The 22,784-nt window shown below is 41.5% G+C and overlaps 2 protein-coding genes across 3 annotated transcripts in view; one reads left to right on the forward strand and one right to left on the reverse strand.

Moving 5' to 3' along the window:
* The window catches only part of nhsb (Nance-Horan syndrome b (congenital cataracts and dental anomalies)), a gene marked incomplete at both ends in the record, with an annotated part of 49,162 nt that extends 42,762 nt beyond the window's left edge, over window positions 1–6,400 (forward strand). The window contains 7 exons of the mRNA XM_083931942.1: window positions 137–199; window positions 472–664; window positions 923–1,054; window positions 1,571–1,723; window positions 2,096–5,272; window positions 5,499–5,622; window positions 5,773–6,400. Of these exons, the coding sequence (XP_083788068.1) occupies window positions 137–199; window positions 472–664; window positions 923–1,054; window positions 1,571–1,723; window positions 2,096–5,272; window positions 5,499–5,622; window positions 5,773–6,400 (4,470 nt within the window). The remainder of the gene's footprint in view (window positions 1–136; window positions 200–471; window positions 665–922; window positions 1,055–1,570; window positions 1,724–2,095; window positions 5,273–5,498; window positions 5,623–5,772) is intronic.
* Window positions 6,401–13,411: 7,011 nt separating this feature from the next.
* The window catches only part of scml2 (Scm polycomb group protein like 2), a 28,385-nt gene continuing 19,012 nt past the window's right edge, over window positions 13,412–22,784 (reverse strand). Inside the window, exons 8-14 of one of the 2 annotated variants that reach the window (XM_083916890.1) lie at window positions 20,052–20,368; window positions 19,615–19,741; window positions 19,251–19,457; window positions 17,703–17,876; window positions 16,756–16,971; window positions 16,040–16,194; window positions 13,412–15,909 (exon numbers count right to left, since the gene is read on the reverse strand). In XM_083916890.1, coding sequence (XP_083773016.1) covers window positions 15,784–15,909; window positions 16,040–16,194; window positions 16,756–16,971; window positions 17,703–17,876; window positions 19,251–19,457; window positions 19,615–19,741; window positions 20,052–20,368 — 1,322 coding nt within the window. In that variant the 3' untranslated portion in view covers window positions 13,412–15,783. Of the gene's footprint in view, window positions 15,910–16,039; window positions 16,195–16,755; window positions 16,972–17,702; window positions 17,877–19,250; window positions 19,458–19,614; window positions 19,745–20,051; window positions 20,369–22,784 lie in introns of both variants that reach the window. The other variant, XM_083916889.1, reaches the window with a different exon arrangement.

A 22,784-nucleotide genomic window follows, 5' to 3' on the forward strand; every position in this document is an offset into this window, starting at 1 on the left:
TCATTCATCTTTCACCTTTTGACTTTCCTTTATTAATTTTTATTGTAAAATGTATTCAATCGTTGTTGTTTTGGATTAGTCATGTCATCTGTTCTTTTGTTTTTCTTTTGTCTTTTCTTTAAATTTTTGTTCATAGTTTGAGTGCTTTTACTCACTTCATCCTATTGAAGGTTGCATCTTCATTCCATGGAATAGAAAGGTATCAAGCATTTGCTTTGTTATAACTTTCTGTTTATCCTGTAATGACATTTTGTATTTAAATATTGATAGCCTTACTCTGCAATACCTTTGGTATTGTTTTTGCCATTACATAGAGAAATGGTAAAATTGTGGCTATTTCATGCTACACATCACCATTGTAAATAATTCCTTTTAGTGTATCCAACTAAGCAACTTAAGTATTTAAACTGTAGGACTGTATCAGCACCTACCAAGTATATAATGTTGCTGCTGTCCGTCTGTTCCTTCCAGGCTACCTCGACAGGGGAAGGTGAAGGTGGCGAGCTCCTGGGAGGGCACAGAGCCAAGGCCTCAGTCCCCAGTGCCCCCTCGACCCAGGATAAACAGACAAACTGGTCCAAGGAAAACCTCCAACCATCAGATCAGAAGTCAACTGCTGATTCTCACTCCGTCTCCTCCTGCATCATACCCATCAACGTCACAGGTAAGACGAAGAATAAAATAGGAAAATTAAGAAAGAGCAAGGTTGGCCCTAGAGAGGATCAAAACAGGAACTTGTTATTGTGTGGCAATCATGCTAACAAGTGACCAAACAAGGGACCAAACAGCAACTGTTCCCAAATCAGGAATAAAATACAGACTGCCTGCATGAAAATCAGGAATCTAATCTAATAATCTGATCTAGAAATATATTAAATATTAGCTTTTTATATGGTTTATGGCTTCTGTGTTGTTATTGCAGGAGTTGGGTTTGACAGGGAAGCAAGTGCTCGTTGCTCTCTAGTCCATTCCCAGTCGGTTCTTCAGAGGAGAAGGAAGCTGAGGAGGAGGAAGACTATCACAGGAATACCCAAAAGAGTACAACAGGACATGGGTATGTTAAAGAGCACACTTGGAAAATTTAGGACTATGGGTCTTAATCTTGTAGTTTTGGCAAATTTCTATTGTTAAAACTAATATTATTCCAATTTAACTGCTGAGATCTGGGAATGAGGTGATCTTGCTAATACAGTCATGAGTTAATGAGGGCAAGCTAAATGAGCAGCAACAATCACATGCAAACAAAAATTCTGGGCAGTCAATAAAAAAAGTCACCCAAACTGTACTAGCTACTTGTGGGCTACTTCCTGGTTCAGCTTTGACCTATTTACGTGTAGTTACACATGCATGCAGTTTCATAATGCAATGGATAATTGTCATGCACATTTCAGATGCTTTCACCTTTCTTTTTGCATCCACATAATGTGCTTTTTGATGGCTTACTTTGGATTTGTTTACAATCTGATCATGAATAAGGGAGGTCCCGGTTCTCAGCAATAAAGCTAGTGTGTAAAATGTTGCCATTACCTGTAGGACTAATAGTCAACATGCTTTGTCTCATTGCTTTCAGACTCAGATGAATCACCTGTAGCAAGAGAGCGCACCGTGATAGTCCATGCCAACCCACACCAACTCTCTCTCTGTCAGGAAGACCTCTTAATCAGTGGTCGCCTCCATCACACTCGTGATTCTGGCTGCCAGACAGATGATTTCCTTATAGCTTGTAAGTTTCTGAGAATGAACAAGTATATTTGGTTATTTGATCTGACTCCCATATTTCTTCATAGTCCCATTTAGGGACTAGAGTGAGGAGTTTGCTTTAGTTATACCAACTATAAATTCAATTACAAACGGTTTGACTTAGCAGTTATGGCTGTGATGATAGCTCAGCTCAGATCGTTGCCATTGCTATGTTTAAACAGGACAACCATCTGAAGCCTGCCAATGATATCAAACCAGTATACTTTCATCTTCAAACTAGATCACACTGGAATTTAAATTACTTATGTATGATAACTTGGTATAGTCCATACAGTCGACATTTAAAACATTAATAAATGTCTCCCTCTTTCCCCTCCTGTCTTTCCCTCTTCAGGTACAGCTGCTCCCTCCAGAAGACGTATCAGAGCCCAACGTAGCCATCAGGGAATCCCTGCCTCTCTCTCCCATTCAACAGGCAACATTTCTTCCCTGGGTGACCAGTCAGACTCCACATACACTAGTGCTGCAGCCCACGGCGGACGCTTGCGCTCTCGTAGCCTTCCTCGAGAGGGAGGACGTCTGATCGACAGTGATGAGGATGACGATGACAATTATGATGATGATGACGAAGATGAGGACTTGTCACCATATGAAACAGAGGACTTTATCCCACCTGGCCCTAGTCCAAGAATGAAGATGATGATGATGAAGGATGAAGAAGAGAGCACAGATGACCAGGCAGCTCCTGAGCCCCTACAACTTGGAAGCCTAAAAAGGTTACAGCGATCTGGGGAGAGAGACCGTGGGGGTGGAGGAGGAGGGAGCCCAGAACACAGCTGGATGGAGAGGGGCCGTTCTCGCTTGCCCCGGAAGGCTGATATGGGCAGCTGTGAGATTTCATCAAGTTCAGATACTTTCAGCAGCCCTATTCACTCTATGTCTACAACAGGGGTCCTAGGCAGTCATGTGGACCACAAGGAGGACCACCAGTCATCAAGTGGGAACTGGAGTGGTTCTAGCTCCACCTGCCCCTCTCAGACATCCGAAACCATCCCACCGCCTTCTTCTCCACCACTGACTGGCTCATCCCACTGTGACTCAGAGCTGTCACTCAACACTGTGCCCAATGCCATTGATGAGGGATTCTCTTTGGATCCCTCATACCACTCAGACCTCAGACCCCAAGGCCAGGGCCACAGATCAAGTTCGTTCACATCCTCAGCCACAGACCAGCTGGACGATGCAGGAGTCAGTACGGCCAGTGAGGGGGAGTGGACATACCCTCCAGACCAAGACCAGACTGATCCAGACCAAGACGCTGACCAAACCCAAAATCTGAGCCGAAGCCATGGGTTAATGCAGGAGTACAGCTCCAAACAAGGTATACAAGATCAAACCTGTTTCGTGGACAACAAGACCAGCAACACTGAAAAAGAGTCTAGCTCTCATTACTTATCTGATACAGAGGGTTTCTACTCTTCTTCTGTGCATTTTGGAGAGTGTAATCAGAGTTACCGAGGATACATGTATAACTATGCAGACCCCGGGCCAGACTGTGGCCAATCCAAGACTGTGGCAACATCACTATCCCATGGTGTTTACCCTCAGCCCTCAGCTGACTTCAGGGCAGGTACTATGACCCTGGGGAGGACCTGTCGTCCGCTGAGGAAACCAAAAGTCAAACCTCCACCGCCCAGACGGACCACCTCACTGAAGAACACCTGTAGTGGTGTTGACGTTGGAACGGACACACAGGCAGATCAAGATCAACCAAAGACGGTTAGTGAACAAGAGCTTACCTTGTCTTCCACAGATATGAAGCTAGAACTGGAGCTAGAGCTTGGAGGGGCACCAGAACCATTACAGACATCCTGTCTAGTCACAGAGACTTTGGGAACTTGGGGAAGGGGACTGGGTGACATAGTAGAGCCCATGTCCTTCAGCTCTGCAGATACACACTCATTTAAGGATGAAGGCGCCGTGCAATCTGACTATGCAGACCTGTGGCTTCACAACACTGAGCTAAAGTCCAACAATGGTGAGTACACATCCATGTCCAACTCAAGCACAGCCACAGGCACTACTGTCATGGAGTGTATCAAATCACCAGACAGCTCTTCCTCCTCCACAGAAACCCAAACCCAGGTCCTTGCCCAGGCTTTAGAGAACAGGGCAACTAGTCCACCTCTCCCACCTGGAGAATTCAAACTTGGGTCACCAGAGAAGCTGGCAGGCCTGGCCTCCCCATCAAGTGGTTATTCCAGCCAATCAGAGACTCCAACCTCAACCTTGCCCTCTTCTTCGGCAGCATTCTTCCCAGGACCACTGTCTCCCTCAACTGGCAAGAGAAAGCCCAAAGTGCCAGAGAGGAAGTCTTCTCTCTCTTCCCTGCAGCACTTTCCCAGAGATGGGGCTTCGATTTCCTCTGGCTATAAGAGAGACCCAGACTTCCCACCTCCACCTTCTCAACTTGATCTCAATGTTCTTCATGGTGGTTATGTCAGGCACACGCTATCTCACCGAACGCACCACATACACACGCTCCACCACAGCAAACACAGAGTTGCAAATGTTTTAGCCACTGGGACAAAGTTGTTGGCCCCTGAGGCATCAAATGCCAACCCACCACCAAGTTCAAACTCTGCTCTAACGATTCCCAGCTCCAATCTATTGGTAATAACTCCATCTGCTCTTCGTTCAGTGCAGCTCCATTCTATTAGCCAATCTAGAGATAATGCTACCACTGCAGATCAGGAAACAGCAATTGGAGCAGAGACGGCTACAAGACCTAAATGCCCTCCTAGTGGTTCTACTCTGGCTCCACCACCTATTAACACAAGGCCTCTGCCTCCTCGCAGACCACCTCCCAGACCCCCATGTCATGACCACACCTCCTCCCCTGAACACTTGCAACCACCTCCCCCTGGCCGCCACCCTGATGGGCCTCCATCCTATGAAAGCCTGCTACTCCGACAGGACCGTTACGGACCTGGAACCTTCTGGGCTATGACGGCCTTCAGGGCCCGGATGGACCCATCATCTGAACTTTCTGAGGACAGCTCACCCCTGCATCGGCCCGTACCACGTGCCCCCCATCCTTCGCCTGTTGATCTACACACACATATCCATTCGCACACAGAGTTCAGAGGGCTCACGCACTCAGCTCATGCACACCCTGAGTTCAGGGTTTTGGGGGAGCGCTCGTTCTCCCAGGATGATGATGATGATGAAGATGAGGAGGAGGAAGAGGAAGAGCAGGTGAAAGAGCCCCCGAGGGCTGCATGTTCCAGAGGAGGCATCCGATTGGACCACCCTCCACCCCCAGCATACGAATTTGCTGGGGTATCCCACTCAGACTCAGGGCCCTGGGCTAGTCCAGTCAAAGTGCCTGGTACTACAATGGAGACATCGCACCCTTACCTAATCAGCGATGCAAGGAGAGGAGGACATGAAGAGCAGGAAGAAGAGGAGGAAGTGACATCAGGTGCTACCAGAAGTGCCCATCAGCAGCAGCCACAGGAGAGCAAAGATGACTCCACCACTCCTGACACTGAGGACTACTTTAGTAAAGGTGAGTTAGATTATTCTGGTAGAAGAAGTACTCTTTTGTAAAGATAACAGAAAACTGAAACCTGCCACAATTTATATTGAAAATACAGCTTGGACAATAGCTGGTTTATCATGTAGTAAACTGTAGTCATAAACAAAAAAAGGTTAAAATGATGGTTATTTCTCTGATTGTATACCAAATGACCAGACAACCAGATGACATGTGATAGGGATGTTTTATACTGCAGATTCCACACCCAGTGATAATTCGCTCTCCCCTCTGATGGATGACACCAAAGTGGATGATGACATTATTATCACATCACCCAACAAGACTCGGACAACTGAGGATTTGTTTGCCATGATACACAGGTGCTGTAAATTTTGCATTGGTGGATTATATATCTGAATCTGTCTACAGTGTCATAGTGTAGTGCATGAAGTGTATTTGTCATGGATTTTTTTCTAATCTTGTTTATCCACGTTCTAAATCTTGGATGACTGTCCTTTGATTTCATTCAGATCCAAGAGAAAGGTCCTGGGACGTAAAGATTCAGGAGACTTAAATGTGAAGTCTCGCCTCTGCCCTGCAGCACCAGTGACCCCTGTCTCCACTGTTATTATCCCGCCTGCACCTCCTCTCAACATCCCAGCCACCTTAGCCACTGCTGCCGGGTCACAACGAGCCCCTGTGCCAATCTACCGCAGCGCCAAGAAATCCAGCACGTCCAACGAGGAGTTTAAACTTCTGTTGCTGAAGAAAGGTAGCAGGTCTGATTCCAGCTACCGCATGTCAGCTACAGAGATTCTAAAGAGCCCTATCACCCCTAAAAGCCCAGGGGACCCCCTTCAGGAGGGGGCTATTAGACAGGCTGAGGAGCTACCCTCTACACTCCAAGAGCCCCACATTTCTGGCCTGGATCCTATCCACATACCAGGCCTTTTTCCCAGAGCCAACTCTGAGAGTTTCACCCCTAAAACCCTGCCTATGTCAGCTGCATCTCGACAGGGACGTTCTCGGATCCCCCCTGTAGCCAACAGCAGTCGCTACAGTACACGCAGCCGCCTCTACACAGCCCCCATGCAAGCCATTTCTGAAGGGGAGACAGAGAACTCAGATGGGAGCCCCCATGATGACAGATCATCCTAAAACCACCTGAGGAGAGACGTCCTCTATTCTTAGCTGTGTCCTACATTTGAAGTGGTCCCTTTTATTTTTCTAATGTTGGATAGGTGTGTCATCAAGGCCAATAGTGTAATTCGTCCAAAACACAAAATCTGACTGTTGCTTTAATACACCCAGTTCTATTATTCTATCTAAGGGTGTCAGACAGTCAGGTTTTTTTAGTTACTGAATCATAAAGGGATGATTATGAAAACTTTGAGGATATACCTTAATACTGTATTATCAAAAGAATAGCTCCCTCATAGTTAAAAGAGCCAGACTTGAGACCTATTTTGACTGAACTGTCTTTTTAAAATACTAATGATTAAAACAAAGCCCAGATGTTTGGTAAATTATCATAAGAAAAGAAATTGTGTGGAGTATGGACAACGTGTGTGTGCATGAATGAGCACATGCAACATCCACTGATATTTCTACTTCTTGTGTTTTGAATGGCGTGGGTGCGTGTGTGTCACTGAGGAAAAGCTTTCTTATTCAAATTAAAAATTCTTATGAAATGTAATACTCTTTCAACTTTTGGTGCCCAAAGCATTGGCCAGACTTCCAAAAGTCTATCCTCAATGTTCCTGCCAACAAGCAAGGGGTGTTTCCTTGTAGAAATTACTAACACAGCACCAACGTATCTATTATATTTCCATCTGCAGACCTGGCATAGAGAGTATATCACACAGAGCCAATCATATATTTCTTCACATTAATTCTATCCAAAAAGATAACATGATGCATGTATTTTTGTAAAACTGCGCCTCAGAACATGATGATAAAGTGTCACCATGTTGCATGACCCTATATGGAAACATCCCCTGGATCCTGGTTTCTGTTGACATTTTTGTGGTTCCTTTGTATTATAAGAATAATGAATCTTTCCCTGTGAAAGATTTTTGTGACATCTGTATTACGTTGCCAGTGATCTAAATTGATCTGTCTTGGATTTGAGTGTCTAACAAGAAGAAGCAAGGGCTTGCACCTAGATGGGGCCCATTTGTCAAAGCTAATTTTGGACAATCGCACAGTGGCCTTTCTCTACTAGAGGTGGTTGTAAGCAGGTTATTTATAAGTCCCTGCACATGGACCTGCGCCATGTTCCACCAGAATTCAATCACATACTAACTTAAACCCAACCTTGAAATCTAGTATGTTTAGACTGATTAAAGTTTTTCCAGCTGCTGGCCAGTCTTGCTGTGCTGACTTGAATTGGAAAAGGTGCATTTCAAAGCAGTTTTAAAAAGATACCATTGAGTGCAGACGGTGAAAATGCTTTAGAAGGTCCTCAATCGGTTTGACGAGAGGTTAATTTGGAAAGCTTTCCAAGAACCAACCTCGCTTTTGCACTTCATGATTCTTCAAGAATATTCCTTGAAAAGAAAATATATCTTATAATGAAATTGCATATGTATATTTGTACTGAATATAAAAAGTCATATCTATATAAAACAACAAGCAGAAATTTTTATAGGGAATCAAGTGTAGCATAGAAGAACAGGTCTCACTGACAACATCACACATGAATCTTAACAGTGTACACACTGTTCTCCTCTCCTTGTTGCCTCTCCTTCATTTGCACTGACCCAGTAGCATTAGGCAGGTGAAAGCTCAACCCAGTGGCTGGTGTATACCATTTTTTAAGCATTGCACCCATTGCATTGCTGCAGCCTTTTCTATCCAACACCGGGGTAAGAGTACGAGATCTTTATCATCCTTCCAATAAATGCTACATATGTATCCAGTGTACAGAAGCTAACTGTCATCAGTGGAAAGTTTGAACTCTCACCTGCCTATCACAGCAAACACAACACAAATACTTCTTTCATTCAGAGACCGTACTTCAGTAGAAACCATTCACTGTATTCTGTGAATACCTCAGCAAGCATATTACTGTTTTAGTGTAAATGCTACAGATAGATAGACAGGTAGATAGTCAGACAGATAGATGGATAGATAGATAGATAGATAGATAGATAGATAGATAGATAGATAGATAGATAGATAGATAGATAGATAGATAGATAGATAGATAGACAGATAGATAGATAGATAGATAGATAACAAAAAACACAACTGTTTGAAACTCAGCGAATCTGAATTGCAGAACTGACACTGTGTAAGATGGAGAGGGTAAAAAGCTGTGAAATGATAATAGAATTTTACATTCATCATACCCGTATTGCTGAAGCGCACTTGTTCCTGTTCATTGTTTTATTTGTTGTATTTTCTATCGCATGCAATAAGTAAAGAAAAAAAAAGAAGAAGAAAAGAAAAGGACACCACCATATCATTATTTTTATCTGAGGGATGTCTCCATACCACAAGAAAAGATTTTGTATTTTCTGTTCAAATGTTCAAGTTCAATAGTGTGTTCGATAGATGTACAAACTGTCTGGCTAATTCTGTTCTGTAAAGTCGTGATCACAAACAGGGGTTTATCTTGTACTGTATATCTACTCACTGGACAATCATACGTATAGGAGACTGTAAAGAAAATGATATAGAATCTGTCAGGATGGAGAATCTGAACACTTTTGGTGCCGGGTCCTAGTCTTGCTGGAGCTGTGGAAGTTGGGAGTGAGAAAAATATTTTCCAAGAGAAACTGCTGATTCAGTTTTAAAGAGGTTTAAATCTGGACAAGCCGCTTTGGATAAAAATGTACAAATAAAAAAAACATAGAAATGAAAAAGAACATATGCATTCATAGACCCAAAAACGAGTTTGATCTGATCAGAAAGTCGTTGTATTTAGTTTGATTCATAGCAGAATTTTATGATTCCCACAAAACACAATACTGAATAATTAAAATAAACAAATCGGTAAAGTTGATAAAGTATAAATGAAAAATGCAATGTGACTGTGAAATTCTATTTTAAAAAATACTCTAAATTATTTGACAATTTGTTTAGTGTGATTTTTCCGTACTGTACCTGGCCATGATGCTATAGAGGTATTTTAAGACTGTTTTCTTTATTTGTAAAAGCAGTGGATAGATGATTGACAGACACAATTTGTTTAAAGACAAACTGAGGCTGCCATGCAGACTCTCATTAACATTCATTTAGCCGTCTCAAACCTCAGTCCTCAATAGCTTGGGAACAAAACAAGAATCTATAACTTTTATAGATTCTTGGTCCCAACTTGTTTTCAAATGTCTGCGGGCAATTTTGCCCTAAAGGGAAGTGTGACAACAACCACTGGGTGATTTTCTTCTCAATGGTGTACAGTATGGAATAACACTAAACAGACTTTAAAATATGTGACAGATAACTGAAAAAAAATATAGACTTTGAAGACACAGTGTAACTATTTAAAATGAAGCTCCATGTTTAAAACTAGCTAGGACTTAACAGATTTGAATTGCTTTTGTATTTTTGTATAAACCTGTAAATAAGTTTTTAAAGAAAAAATGTTTCAAATTCTTTCTTTTGTAAAATAAATCAATAAAATAATAAAAAAAAAAGAAAAAAGGTTTTCTTTTCAACGTTTACATGATTATTTCCAAGCTTTTGTATATTTTGGAGCTGTGCAACACCTTTAGTCTTGTATTTATTTATTTTTGGGGTGGGGTTGGGGGGGTTACAACATTGTGAAAATTCCATTATTCTATATCTAATTCATTTTAACAGCTCATCAGGCTGCTTAGTAACTGTGCATAGAAAAAAAGCCAATAAATGTGATTGCGTTGAAATGGAAGGCCTTTTGTGTGACACTTCATTTCCTCCCCATCAGAACAAAGTGCATTGAGAGACTCTCTCCACCTGATGGCAGTGTTTTAAAGCTGTCTAGTTTCAGCCTCAACGTCAGCATTTCTCCTGGAACACAGACACTTGATTCTAAAAGATCTCAAAGTTTTGAAAATATTCTTGTGTTGGCAGGATTTGGATAACCACGCATCTTGAACAGGTAAATAATACTGTAGCGGCCCCTCAAATTCATTAATTAAGACGCAGAGAGTTTCAAACGGGTATCGACTTATTTCTTCAGTCTGCCTGCACCATGCACGATAAGCACACTGAACACTACAGAATATAAAAACAGAAAAAATAAAAATCTCTGTAGTTTCACAAGTAATTCACACATCAGTCATGTTCACATATTAATTTTGTTTACACCCAATACGGCTCATTTACCCCAACTAAGTTCAATCTATTGTAATTTTTCCAGAGAATATATATTGCCTTAATCCTTAGAACGTGTGCAATTAAATGCAAATAAAATATAATAATGACATTACTTATCATACATTAAAATAAAATCTCCTCTGACAGTAATACACCCTCCACATTTTCCTATCTCATTCCGCTCTCCAAGGGCGCTTATTACAGGTTGGCAGCCATCGGCTAGCTAGCTCTCTAGCTCGATGCACATCTCAGTTTGGAGTTCTAATAACGGGTACGAACAATAAAAATAAAAATAATAACATAAATCACAACCTACTCTTTCCTTGCAGGATTCAAAAAGATAAAAAATGATAAATAACTTATGAGTAAGTTTTACCGTTCCGATCTGCGCGCACATTGTGAACGAGAAGTTTAGCGGCACAAAAATTAGCAGAAGAAAAACGCTGTTCTTCAAAATAAAAGCAGAACTGACCACAATGTGACACTGACATTTACAAATATTATTTAATTAGGCTACTAGGGCTATATGCATTTCATTGACTTGGTCTCAATCTCAACAGTGCGAAAGACCATAGCCTACAAGTCTTCTAATTGACTTGCATTTTTCTTACTTGACTTGAACTTGCCCTTAGGGACCTGAGAGCCTGAGACCTGAAAACAGTAGTTTGACAAACAAACAGAAAGCTCCAGACAAAGCTGGTGAGTGGACCATGAGTTAATATTTTTCATAACTATTTTGTTTGTTTTGTAAAATTACATTTCCAAAGAAACTAGGAATTTAGTAACATCTTTTCTGCAAGCTGTCAGCCCAGCCGTAACCGTAAGTAGTTGTCTCCTAGCAATACAAGTCATCCGCAGGCTGAGTAGTTAGCTTAACGTTGATCTAACTAATTAACTAACCATGCTTAAGGGGTGGCTGTTTATTATATACTTACTCTGGTAGGAGCCTAAACCGTTTATTCATGTGAAAAGGCTGAAAAATACCGCGGCATCATGACCATTAGCCGTTAGCCCATGCGTTAGCCTCTAACCATACTGTGCCCCTCCTTAACAAATTTGACTGTTACACAAGTTCCTGTTCCCACAACAGTAAGCAGACTGTCATAATTAACTTTACAAGAGAAACATGTACTACATGTATGTGATAATGTTATCAACATTATACAATAACGTTACTGGTGGTGGAAAACAACTACAGGAAGTGCATTTACTCATATGGCCTAATACTCGAGTACAATTTTGTGGGTAACGTTACTTGTAGTGTTTCTGTTTTTTTCAATTTCTAGATAGAAAACTTGTAAGCCTTCTCCGCTACATTTCAAATATTGTAGTCATAATTGGTGCATATTTTGATGCTTGTAGGCTACTTTTGTACTTTTAGTTAAGTATAAGAAAAAAAGAATGCAGGACTTAAAGTTGCCATTGCTAATTTTACTTAGAGAAGTAAAAGATCTGAGAAGACCTTCTTCCACCACTGGATACCAGCCATATTTATGATCCCTCTAATCTCTGATTTATCTTAAGTGAATGTCATTTTATCCAAGGGTATTCACCTTTTTTCTGAGCTAACACTTAATTTAACCCCGACAGAAGCAATCACATTTAAAAGCAAACATGTACGAGTAGCATCTCGCCTAATGATACTCATTTACAAGGAATTATTACATCGGCTGTATTTTCATTTCAGAGAGTAAAGTGCTCTCTCAGGGAAGAAAATTGCCTACTTTTGCACCATTATCAGTTTATATTAAATACAAATGTTATCCAGGCTGGCCCAGAGGAGCTCCACATACTATATTTTATTTGACGTTTATCACATAAATAATTGTAAGCATGTTATGGGGTAATATAGTTTTCAACTGGGAGCACTGTGCTGAGATTGTTACTTGCTTCACAACCGAAAAAACAACATATACAATTCCTGAAGAGTCTGCAAGATGAGTCATAATTAGCCTGATTATTCTGAGTGCTGCTGGTGAGCTATTTGAACTGGCTGATCTTTCGAACAATGATTCCTATTAGACTGTCACTTTCCTTAAGTAAGACATCCATGATCCTTTGACCCCCCAACTCCCATTCCCTCCACACACACACACACACACACACACACACACACACACACACACACACACACACACACACACACACACACACACACACACACACACACACACACACACACACACACACACACACACACACACACACACACACACACACACACACACACAAAACCAAATCTAAATGGAAATGGACCTCTGCCAGTAGTCTTGAATGTTTTTGTCTTTTGCATTTATGTATTAATTTATTTTACCGCCTTTATAGCCTACCCCTTTGTCCCCCAGTTATGTTTTCAATGTGGGAATTGATTCGACTGACTAGACCAGTAGTTCACGACCTGGGGGCCGGGACCCCTGAGGAGTCACAAGAAAGAACGGAGGGTCGCTTGAGATGATTCACAAGACATGGGAGCAGAAAAATGTTTTATGCTGCATAAAGTTCTTTTTATGGACTTTTTCTTAACTTTGCTTTTTTTCTCAAATTACTGAATAATCTTTTCTATTCAGACCTAAATAAGTAATGAAAACCTCTTTGGTCGATTTGGTTATAACTTATTAACATATGCAACTAATAATGATGGGTTACAAGTTGACATTCCTTTGTTTTAAGGGGTCAAACGTCTAAAAGGTTGGAATCCAACCGACTAGGCTATTGAAGAAAGACACTTGTTGCCAACGTGGTTGCCTTGTGCTGGGGTCTCAAACATAATGCTGATGTAAACAAATGTTTAATTGTGTGAATGCATATCAAACATATTCAACAAACATTTTTAATCGAACTTACAGTAAAAAGTCGCGTATATATACACGAAAGGCTGCGGAGCGACAGATGACAAAGCATACAAAATATACATAGTTGGTTATTGTGCAGTCCCTCTATGTCGTAGTAATGAACACAAAATGCTAATGATGTAAAACAACTTCTACAAAACAACTTCTACTAAAACCTGAGTTTTACATTTAAGCAAGACGGTTTCAAGTATCAACTTGTGACCACTGCAGGAGCGCAACAGTGGGAAATTCAGCTACAACACACATGATTTGGTTTGAAAATGATTCTGAAATGTTCAGAAAATGAGTATTTCTGCCATTGAAAAACAGATAAATACTTTGAGGCGTGAATAATTACTCAGACAAAGCATTGTCCTGTAGGTCGTTATTTGATGATGCACACAAAAACAATTCCAGACAGAAAAAAACTTTGATTACATTTACGCTTGATACAGGTCGATACACTTTGTGTAAGTACAAAATGATACTAAAAAAACAACCTTTTGGCTTGACTTTATACAAAACGGTTTCCCCATCATATCCTCTCTCTGGAGCATTTTAATGTTCTGCACTCAAACAAGACCGTTCACAGCCTTGTCTTTATTTTAATGTCAACACTTACAGTATTCCAGTCATTTTATGTGTATCTGTTATGTATGTGTTTGTTTGATAGTGTGACTGTCAAAGCATAATACAATCATGTAGCCACAGTGCTCAAGTTGAAACTGTTCAGCTTGTATGTCCAAGACACAGACACAAATGAAAAATAACAAGACATTATTTAAGTGGTGCTCACTCTGTTAAGTACATTTTTGATTTAGTTTTTTTTAAAGTGTTTGAGCACAGGACTCATTCACATAACAATTGACTTAAGGGAAAGAGATGATGTTGGAATGAAACCCTTCAACACTTCTCATTCACATAATACCTGTTAGTAATTATGCTCATTACCTCATACATTCACTGGCTTGCATGAACTAAATTTGACAGCCTGTGACAAACGCACTCATTCAGAAACTTTATTGCATTGTTAGAAATGATACAGCCAGACCTTCACTGTCAGTCCCTGGACTAAATTTCCTAATCTTGAGTAAGGAGTCACCATCTTGAAACTTTCAGCAGTAAAAAAGAACTTTAAACAGCCAGATATCCAAAGAGATAAAGCTGCAAAACCCTCACAGCATGTCTGGTAAAATAAAAGTCAGATAAATGATGGTCTCCAATTGTTCATAATAAGGCAAAAAGACGTCAACAAATGCTTATATATCTGCTACTTATCACACTTGTGCAAGTGATGAATCCATGTACGGTATGCGAATTAATGATAAATTAAACTGCGTCCTGTAAATAAAAAAAAATGTGTTCAGATCAGAGCCGTAATTTAGGAACACTGAGGTCACAAGTCCCTTAATGCACACCACAACACCCTCAAATGTCTTTTGACTGGAAATCAAAAAGAAAAACTCAGATTATTTTTTAATTGCCTGGATTTTTCACGCTTTGTTTATTAATTTAAAGATGTATTCCATAAGAATTTACTATCTACCAAAGAGTGAGTTAAAACAATGGTGATTGATCATTTGACCCACTAATGAAAGCCCTCCTACTTGCCTTTTTGCTGAGTATAATAATATCTGTGTCTGTGGCGACATTTCCTAGTTAGAGGTAAATACGTCGCCATGTTAGTGACGCTGCCGAACTAACTGTTAGGTTGCGTTCACTTGTAATTGGAAATAAGGAACTTCGAACTGTGTGTGTGTGTGTGTGTGTGTGTGTGTGTGTGTGTGTGTGTGTGTGTGTGTGTGTGTATTTAAGAGGATTACATATAGGGGACAGACCGGAAGTAGAGAGGTGAATGTGTGTCAAAGTTAACAAAAGATCAAAGAATAAATAAATAAAAAGTCAACACACATAGTGACCATGGCAAAAGAGAGAGCTCTAAAAGAACTGGCTCGCAGTTACAGCTTACCACCAAGGAGGTCGCTAGAAACAACGTACTTCAATTTTTATGGAGTACAAATGAATCTGTCTAATTATACATTCTGTTACTTATATTTCCCAGCATGACGAACCGTCTCCTGAATGCCCAGAATAAAATACCGTTGATTGATTAATTATTTTTTGCCAAAGATTTGCCAAATTTAAAAAGCTTTATTCTAAATTGACTGTAATTGGTCCATAAAATGACAATCATGTGAAACGTTTATATTTGTAAACTTCCTGCAGCCTCCGAATACACGCACAAAATACAGAAGACTTGACCTCAGTGTCCTCAATGAGCTCTGACCCTGGTTTACGTGGGTTTAGACCGCACCACATCCCTGTAGAATAATGTATGTGTGTGTGTGTGTGCGTGTGTGTGTGCGTGTGTGTTTGCCAGTGAGAAAAGAGAGTGCCTTCATCCTCTTATTGTTTGGTCTGCTTCAGCCTCTCTATGTGATGACAGAGTTTGAGCGCTGGGCCCAGCTTCAGTCCCATGTACTTCATAATGACATCACTGCGCAGCAGCATCAGAGCTTTGCCATCAATCTCCTGCAGAGAGAGAGGAGCATGCTGTCAGAAGGTGGGTACGTCCAAAACACTTCCTCAGAACAATTCGGTCAAAATGACTACGACTTGATTGAGGTGTTAAATGGGGGGAATTCCAGTTTGAAATACTCACATGTTTCCTGAACAGTTCGATGTGCGGGCCCAGAGTTTGGGGGTCAGCCTCTTGGACAAACCGCATGACATCATCAACTGACCAGGAAGAGGCGTCGTTCCCTGAACCCTCCTTGTCCTGTTTCAGTTGTTCTGGGCCTGTTGTTGAGCTGGCTGCTATAGAGTGGAAGTGTGGGCAAGAGAAAGGAAAACCAAATCAAACTAATTCCTTCATCAAATATCATGCCTTCTGCTTAGAATTGTATTTATCAGTGTTAAGCTCAGATCTTAATGAGGCTTAAGGCCAAATAAATATTTGAATTTTGTAAAGATTTGGGCTAAATTCAAATGAATGGGGAGAAATCTCATTTTAATTGGGTAAAACGTTAGCTGCTTCAACAACTGACCATTTGCTTTCTGGCAAACTGAATGTACAGCCGTGAGATAAAACCAGCGCGTGACAAACCCCTAGCGATATCTCCGCTATCCATTTTAGAAGGGAGGCGCGGGCTTAGCACTGCCTCAGACAGTTGTGATTAGTTTAAAGAAATACAAAGAAGCCAGAGAGTTTTTTCCCCTATCCCACAATGATAAGCGGTGTAGCTAGACCATACTACACAGCACTGTGGGTATAGGATATAATATTTGCCAGTAACATTGATTTTTTTTCATCATCGTCATCAAAATGAATAAATCCAACCTAAACAACAATTAGACCTGTGTGTGATTTAACCCTACCCTCCACTCGTCTGGGTGGACACATCTGGCCAATTTCGGTGGGGTTGGAGCTGACGCGGCGTAGAGGTGGCGGCGTGTGTGTGTGTCCAGGGTAATATGGCCGCTCCTTCTTTGTTGCTCTGTAGTCTGATGCAGTGTGAGGGGGGCGGGTGCTGGGCGCGGGATCCTTTGTGGAATCGTTTTTGGACAGGCCATTCTCAGGGTGTGACAGTGGTTCTGTTTTAAGTGAGGGGGAAAGAGATGCTGTTAGTGCCGTGTGAACACACATAGAAAACAGAAAGATGCTGCACTGTACTGCACTATGCCTGCAGCCATAAAGTGACTGACTAATGTAGGAAGACGTTTCAAATAAGGTCGCACAATTCTATAAAGCTGTGATCTTATCAACAGGAAATGTTAACTCTTTTATCTACATTCAGATCTAAAGCAAAACACACCCAGGGCCCTGTTTCAGAATGCAGGTTTAAACTAACCCTGAGCCTAACCCTGAGCTCTGAACTGACTAACCCTGAGATGGAGAACTTTGAGCTGCCAGTTCCAGAACAGCTGATCAGAGTAATTTCAATCTGAGTAGGTTGAAGCTGACATCAAAAGCCTTCAATGGAGCTCCGATACTACGACTCACCATGGCACATATGCATTATAAATACAGGCTAGTGGAACAGAGGTAGGACCAAAGTTTTGCCTTAAAATTCAGAGTTTTTAAATAATTCATATGTAAGCTATGTGAGCACACAGCTAAATCCTCGAACCAGCCCCCTTTCTAATATCTCTGCTCTCCTCTTGAGTACTTTTATCATGTCTGTCTATAGTCTGTGTTTGTAAAATGAGTGTCATGATGGATGCCTTGTCTTACTGCAAACCTGCCTATGGGGACAAATAAAGTAACTTAAACTAACCTAACCACTTCCTCCCATTGCAGTTACTCCATCCACACATTTGCCCACCTGACTTTGTCCTGTTGTAGAAGCGTGTGTTGTTGCTGAAGGCGCTGAATGGCTGCGAGCTGAACAGGCTGTCACTCTCCAGATGTTGGCACATGTTCTCCAGGAACCGCAGCACAGAAGACGTACTGGAGGCGGAGGGCAGCTTCACGTAGCGGATACCATGCTCTGACCGCACTGGGGGGTACAACACAAACAGCTATGAGTCTGTGTGCGCACACACACACACACACACACACACACACACACACACACACACACACACACACACACACACACACACACACACACACACACACACACACACACACACACACACACACACACACACACACACACACACACACACACACACACACACACACACACACACACACACACACACACACACACACACACACAGCTTAAGAAAAACAGCAGATGGTTTAGGGTTATCACCCTCCCTTTATTAGCACAAAACCACCTTTTTCACCCCATCTCACACTACACCACCACTACACCCCCAGGAGAAGCCAAGCTTGCACAAATCCACAAATTAATACCCCCCTCCTCCCCCAAACTTACCCATAGCCTTCCCAATCCATCCCCCCAAGGGAGACCCAATCCCAGCATCCCAAACCAGGTTAGACGCACATGTCATTTCTGATTACAGACTCAGTGCTCACATCAGCTGCTGCCACAGTCTTTTATTCCTCCTCTCTTTCTCCTCACACATGCAAGACACATGAGTGTGTGCTTAAACCAATTTCACCTGGCTGATTGCCTATCCAGGCTTTATGGCGTCAGGAATACATTAGAATTTATCTAGTACTGCTTTTTAAGAAGTGACTTTTGAAGGAATAGTGCAACATTCGCTTCCTGGCCAAGAGTTAGATGAGAAAATTGACTATCATGTCTGTGCAGCACATATGAAGCTGCCAGCAGCTGGTTATCTTTCCTTATCATATCTTAGCTTAGCTTAGCATAAAGACAGGAAACAGATGGAAACAGTTAGCCTGGTTTTTACTATGAAACAAAATTCACCTCCCAACACCTCGAAAGCTGGCTAACTAACACACTCATTTGTTTAAATTGTACAAAAACGGAAGTTTATTTGACAGTTCAGACTATTTCTTGGCAGGGACCAGTTGCCAGGCAACCAGCCGAAACTTAAGTAAGTTACCGCTTTCGGCCAAGAAATAGTCCGACACATAGGCCACTCTAATACAGTGAATTCTCATTTCCACACTTACTACAGTACAACTCTTGGCAAGAAAGCAAATAAGTTACATTATTTCTTTATCAATATGTACTGTATTTATGTGGAGTAGTGCTGAAACAATTTGCTGATTAACAAACTGTTAAACAGTTTTGCTTATGCTTTAATTGTCATTTTTCAAGCAAGATTCCCAATGTTTGCATTCGCTTCTCAAATGTCTAGATTTGCTACTCTCATCTGTTTTATATAATTCATTACATATTGACTACATATGAGGTCTGCAATTTTGGTAACAAGTCATTTGAATGTGTCACCTTGTTTTGTAACAGTCAAGTGGTGTTAGCTACATTTACCTCTGATGACCTCTCCTCCTGTGTGGGACTGGCTCTGTAGGAACGACAGCATCACAGAGGGCTGATACGTACAGTCCACACAGGCCTGAACAGCCTGCTGAAGCACTGCGTTGACTGGAGCTGGGCCAAAGTGGTCTGGGAGCTGTTGCACTAGTTTTCTGTCCAGATGCGGGCCATAGTCACCGTGCTTGTTCACATAGACACACACTGGAATGACACAAAGAGAGAATAAGCACAGACAAAACCAACCTAATTATTTTTACTTTCTTTCTGTTGAATCAAGCTTGATTTCACTATCACACAGCCACTGAAACCAATTAATTACATTGAAGCACTCAGTTGGAGTGTCTTTTGTCCAATTTACCTGTGCAAACTACATTTGAGCTGTTGCTATGGTTGTTGTCTGCTGAGACGTGTCCAGAGCTCAGTCTGGTCTCTGGAGGAGGAACTGTTACTGCTGGTGGCCCCAGGGATTGCACCACCCGAGGCTTCTTCTGGAGCAAAAGAAACCAAACCAATCCATACTCGTTAACTCGCTGTAACCGACATTACAAAGAGTGTTAATGATTGATTAAAGGTGTGCTTTAACTCTTTCACTGCTACACATGAACTGCACTGTAGCACATACAGCAGTTCTGAAGCAAAGTTGTTCTCATTCATCACAAATAAACATCCACGAAGTCCCTCTATTAAACATCCACCCCTGACCTTGTCTCCTTTATCAAAATCATTTCTGCCATAATGCAATGACAGGGTCAGTGGACCGCAGTATAACAAATTACATCGTTCCTGACATCTCACCTTGTTCCTAGGCTTGGGCCCTCTCTTCTTGTGTGGTCTGGGGGCCAGTTGAGCCTCGGAGCTCGTTCTGGCAGGACTCTCTGATGCTCCATTGACTGCTGCTGCCGCTGCAGCCTCTGCAGCTGCCTTTAACAAAGCGATAGTCTGGGATTTGGGACGACGTCCTCGGACACCCTTGCGCACAGGGAGGGGCGGCAAAGGGTTTGGCAGTCGGTATGAGGTCTGCATGGAGGAGGAAGAGTTGGAAGAGGAGCGACGTGCTGTAAGGGAGGCTGAGGGGGAAGAAACAGGAGCGAGAAGTGCACCAGGTAGGGTGACTGGACGAAATGGTACATGGGAGGGAGAAAGAGAAACAGTAATTAAAGGAAAATTACAAATATATACTCTTCCTGTTCTTCTAATCCTTACATTAATTTTCACCGAAGTGAGTATGAATACATAACATTGTTGTTGACATTTTAAAGATTAAAAAAAATGTCATCTCATCTTTCAAGCACACAAAATAAGATTTTCAATTCCTCTACACACAGAGGATTCAAACAAAGATGGGCACAGAACCAACTTTTCTCTATATCTGACAAAAGACAGAGCTGGAAAATGAATATCTAAGGGGTCCTGCAGGGGAGATTTGTTTTGAATTTTCAGAGTCCTCTGAGACTGGCAGGTCCTTTGTATTTAGCCCCTCCCTACGCTGAAATCAGAGTCAAAAGTCATGAACCCCCAGAGACCCGCCCGCTAGACAATTTCTCCAACCGTCTGCTTCCAGCAAGACAACAAAAATAGTGATTATGTTGATTTGATTTGAACTCTTTTTAATATACAGCACTAGATATTGAATTGAGGTAGATGTCAACTGGGAGTTTACAAAATATCACTCATATTGCCACTTACTGAGTATGAATGTGACCAGGATGTGTAGTGATTGGAGAAAAGCCCAACATTTTCATGTGTAAACTTTGATGGAAAATAAATACTAAAGAAAACAAACTGTATTCACGTTCAAACTGGAAACATAAAGGACTCAAAAATAAAAAATGACAGCCTTTAAAAAAAAACTACAATAAGCTATACTGAGATATAATAAACATGTACTGTATGGTGTGAGGAAGCATATATTATGAATGGTATTTTGATGGCTAAAAGAGTCTTATTAAAACATCTTTATGTATTAATTTAGTTACGAAGGGTAACAGTTCTGTCCAAACAGTGCAAGCTACTGCTTTTCCCAACTACTTTTCATGTCAACAGAGAGGCCTTTTTAAGTCATGACATTGGCAGTGTACCGACATCTCTTATTACTCATCAGCTGACTTACATACATTGTTTACTGACAGTGGCAACATACTGTATTTTTGCATGAAAATTGTTACATTTTAAAACTTCCCACGGCAAATGAGTACGTTTTATAGGAACTGTATCAGTGGAGTTAAAATCTGGTATATCAGTCAAACAAATCAAGTCCAGATTTGCTGCATGTCATCCTTCCTCCTGCTATTGTCCACTACCCCCCCCCCACAAAAAGTAAAAAATGCCCCCACAAAAAGTAAAAAATGCCCCAAAAATTGGAAACATGCTTGAAGTGGAGACCTGGATTACAGACACCCTCCAACTTTCAAGTCTTTCCTCTCGAAAGAAACTCAATGACTAAATGCCAATCGGCTTAGGTGTTGAAATTGAAGGAAAGTGACAATGAAGTGAGAAAAAAAAGAAAATGGCTTTTGTTAAAAAGAAGAAAAAAACACAAAGCAGTGGCACCATCACCCCCTTCTGTCTTCATTAGCCCTGAACGTGACTCTGAGATATGATCAAATAATCATCGGTGGATGTGTGAAAGACGGAGAGCCCGAGAGAGAGAGAGAGAGAGAGAGAGAGAGAGAGAGAGAGAGAGAGAGAGAGAGAGAGAGAGAGAGAGAGAGAGAGAGAGAGAGAGAGAGAGAGATAACCATCTCATATTTCAATACAAACGTATTGAGAGAGCGGGGGCCTGAGAGTGCATGCAGAGGCTCTCATGGGGCTGAGGCTTTCATTAGAGCCTCCTTGACTGAGGCGATATGCAGCGACTATGGGAGGTTTACAGTATTCTCTAAAGGGGCCAGCCGGGGCACCCTGAAAGCTGCTTAATTGGGAAATGAGTGAAAGTGGGTGTAGAATAGAGCAGTGTTTTGTTTCAGAGGGCGAGGTCTCACTCTCACCAGGAGCGGTCACACAAAGCGTGCTCAGAGAAACAGAAATACCAAGCTACATGCACAGTGGCACGCTTATTCACACAGCTAGAAGCCATAAGCCCTACAAAGGCAGATCAAAATTTGTTTGCAGGGTACCAATCAGTATCAGCGGGTTTTAATTCACCGTAGGGAATCTGAGTTGGGGGGCTTCTCTGATCTTTTCCTGTTGTAAAAAAAAGAAAAGAAAACCTAATCCATTCACATTTTGTGACAGCCACCCAGGCAACATGTGCCATTTCCACACTGGTGATTAATGTCACATTCTACCATATATTAGTTTATCATCGTATAATCACCTCTGCATTTTTTATTACAACTTTCCAAGAAAATCAGCTTATAAATGCATTTCATCCTACACTGCCTGACAGTATCATACATTCTGTATCTGCTTGTTAAAGCACTTTTTTGAAGCAATGTGACATTTTACACAGCCAGAAATACTCAAGCCCAAGACTGTGTGTCTTTTATGGCTGCACCATTTCACCAAAGGGATATATTCTAAATGTCC

Source organism: Echiichthys vipera (genome assembly GCF_963691815.1).
Source record: "Echiichthys vipera genome assembly, chromosome: 1".
Lineage (NCBI taxonomy): Eukaryota > Metazoa > Chordata > Actinopteri > Perciformes > Trachinidae > Echiichthys > Echiichthys vipera.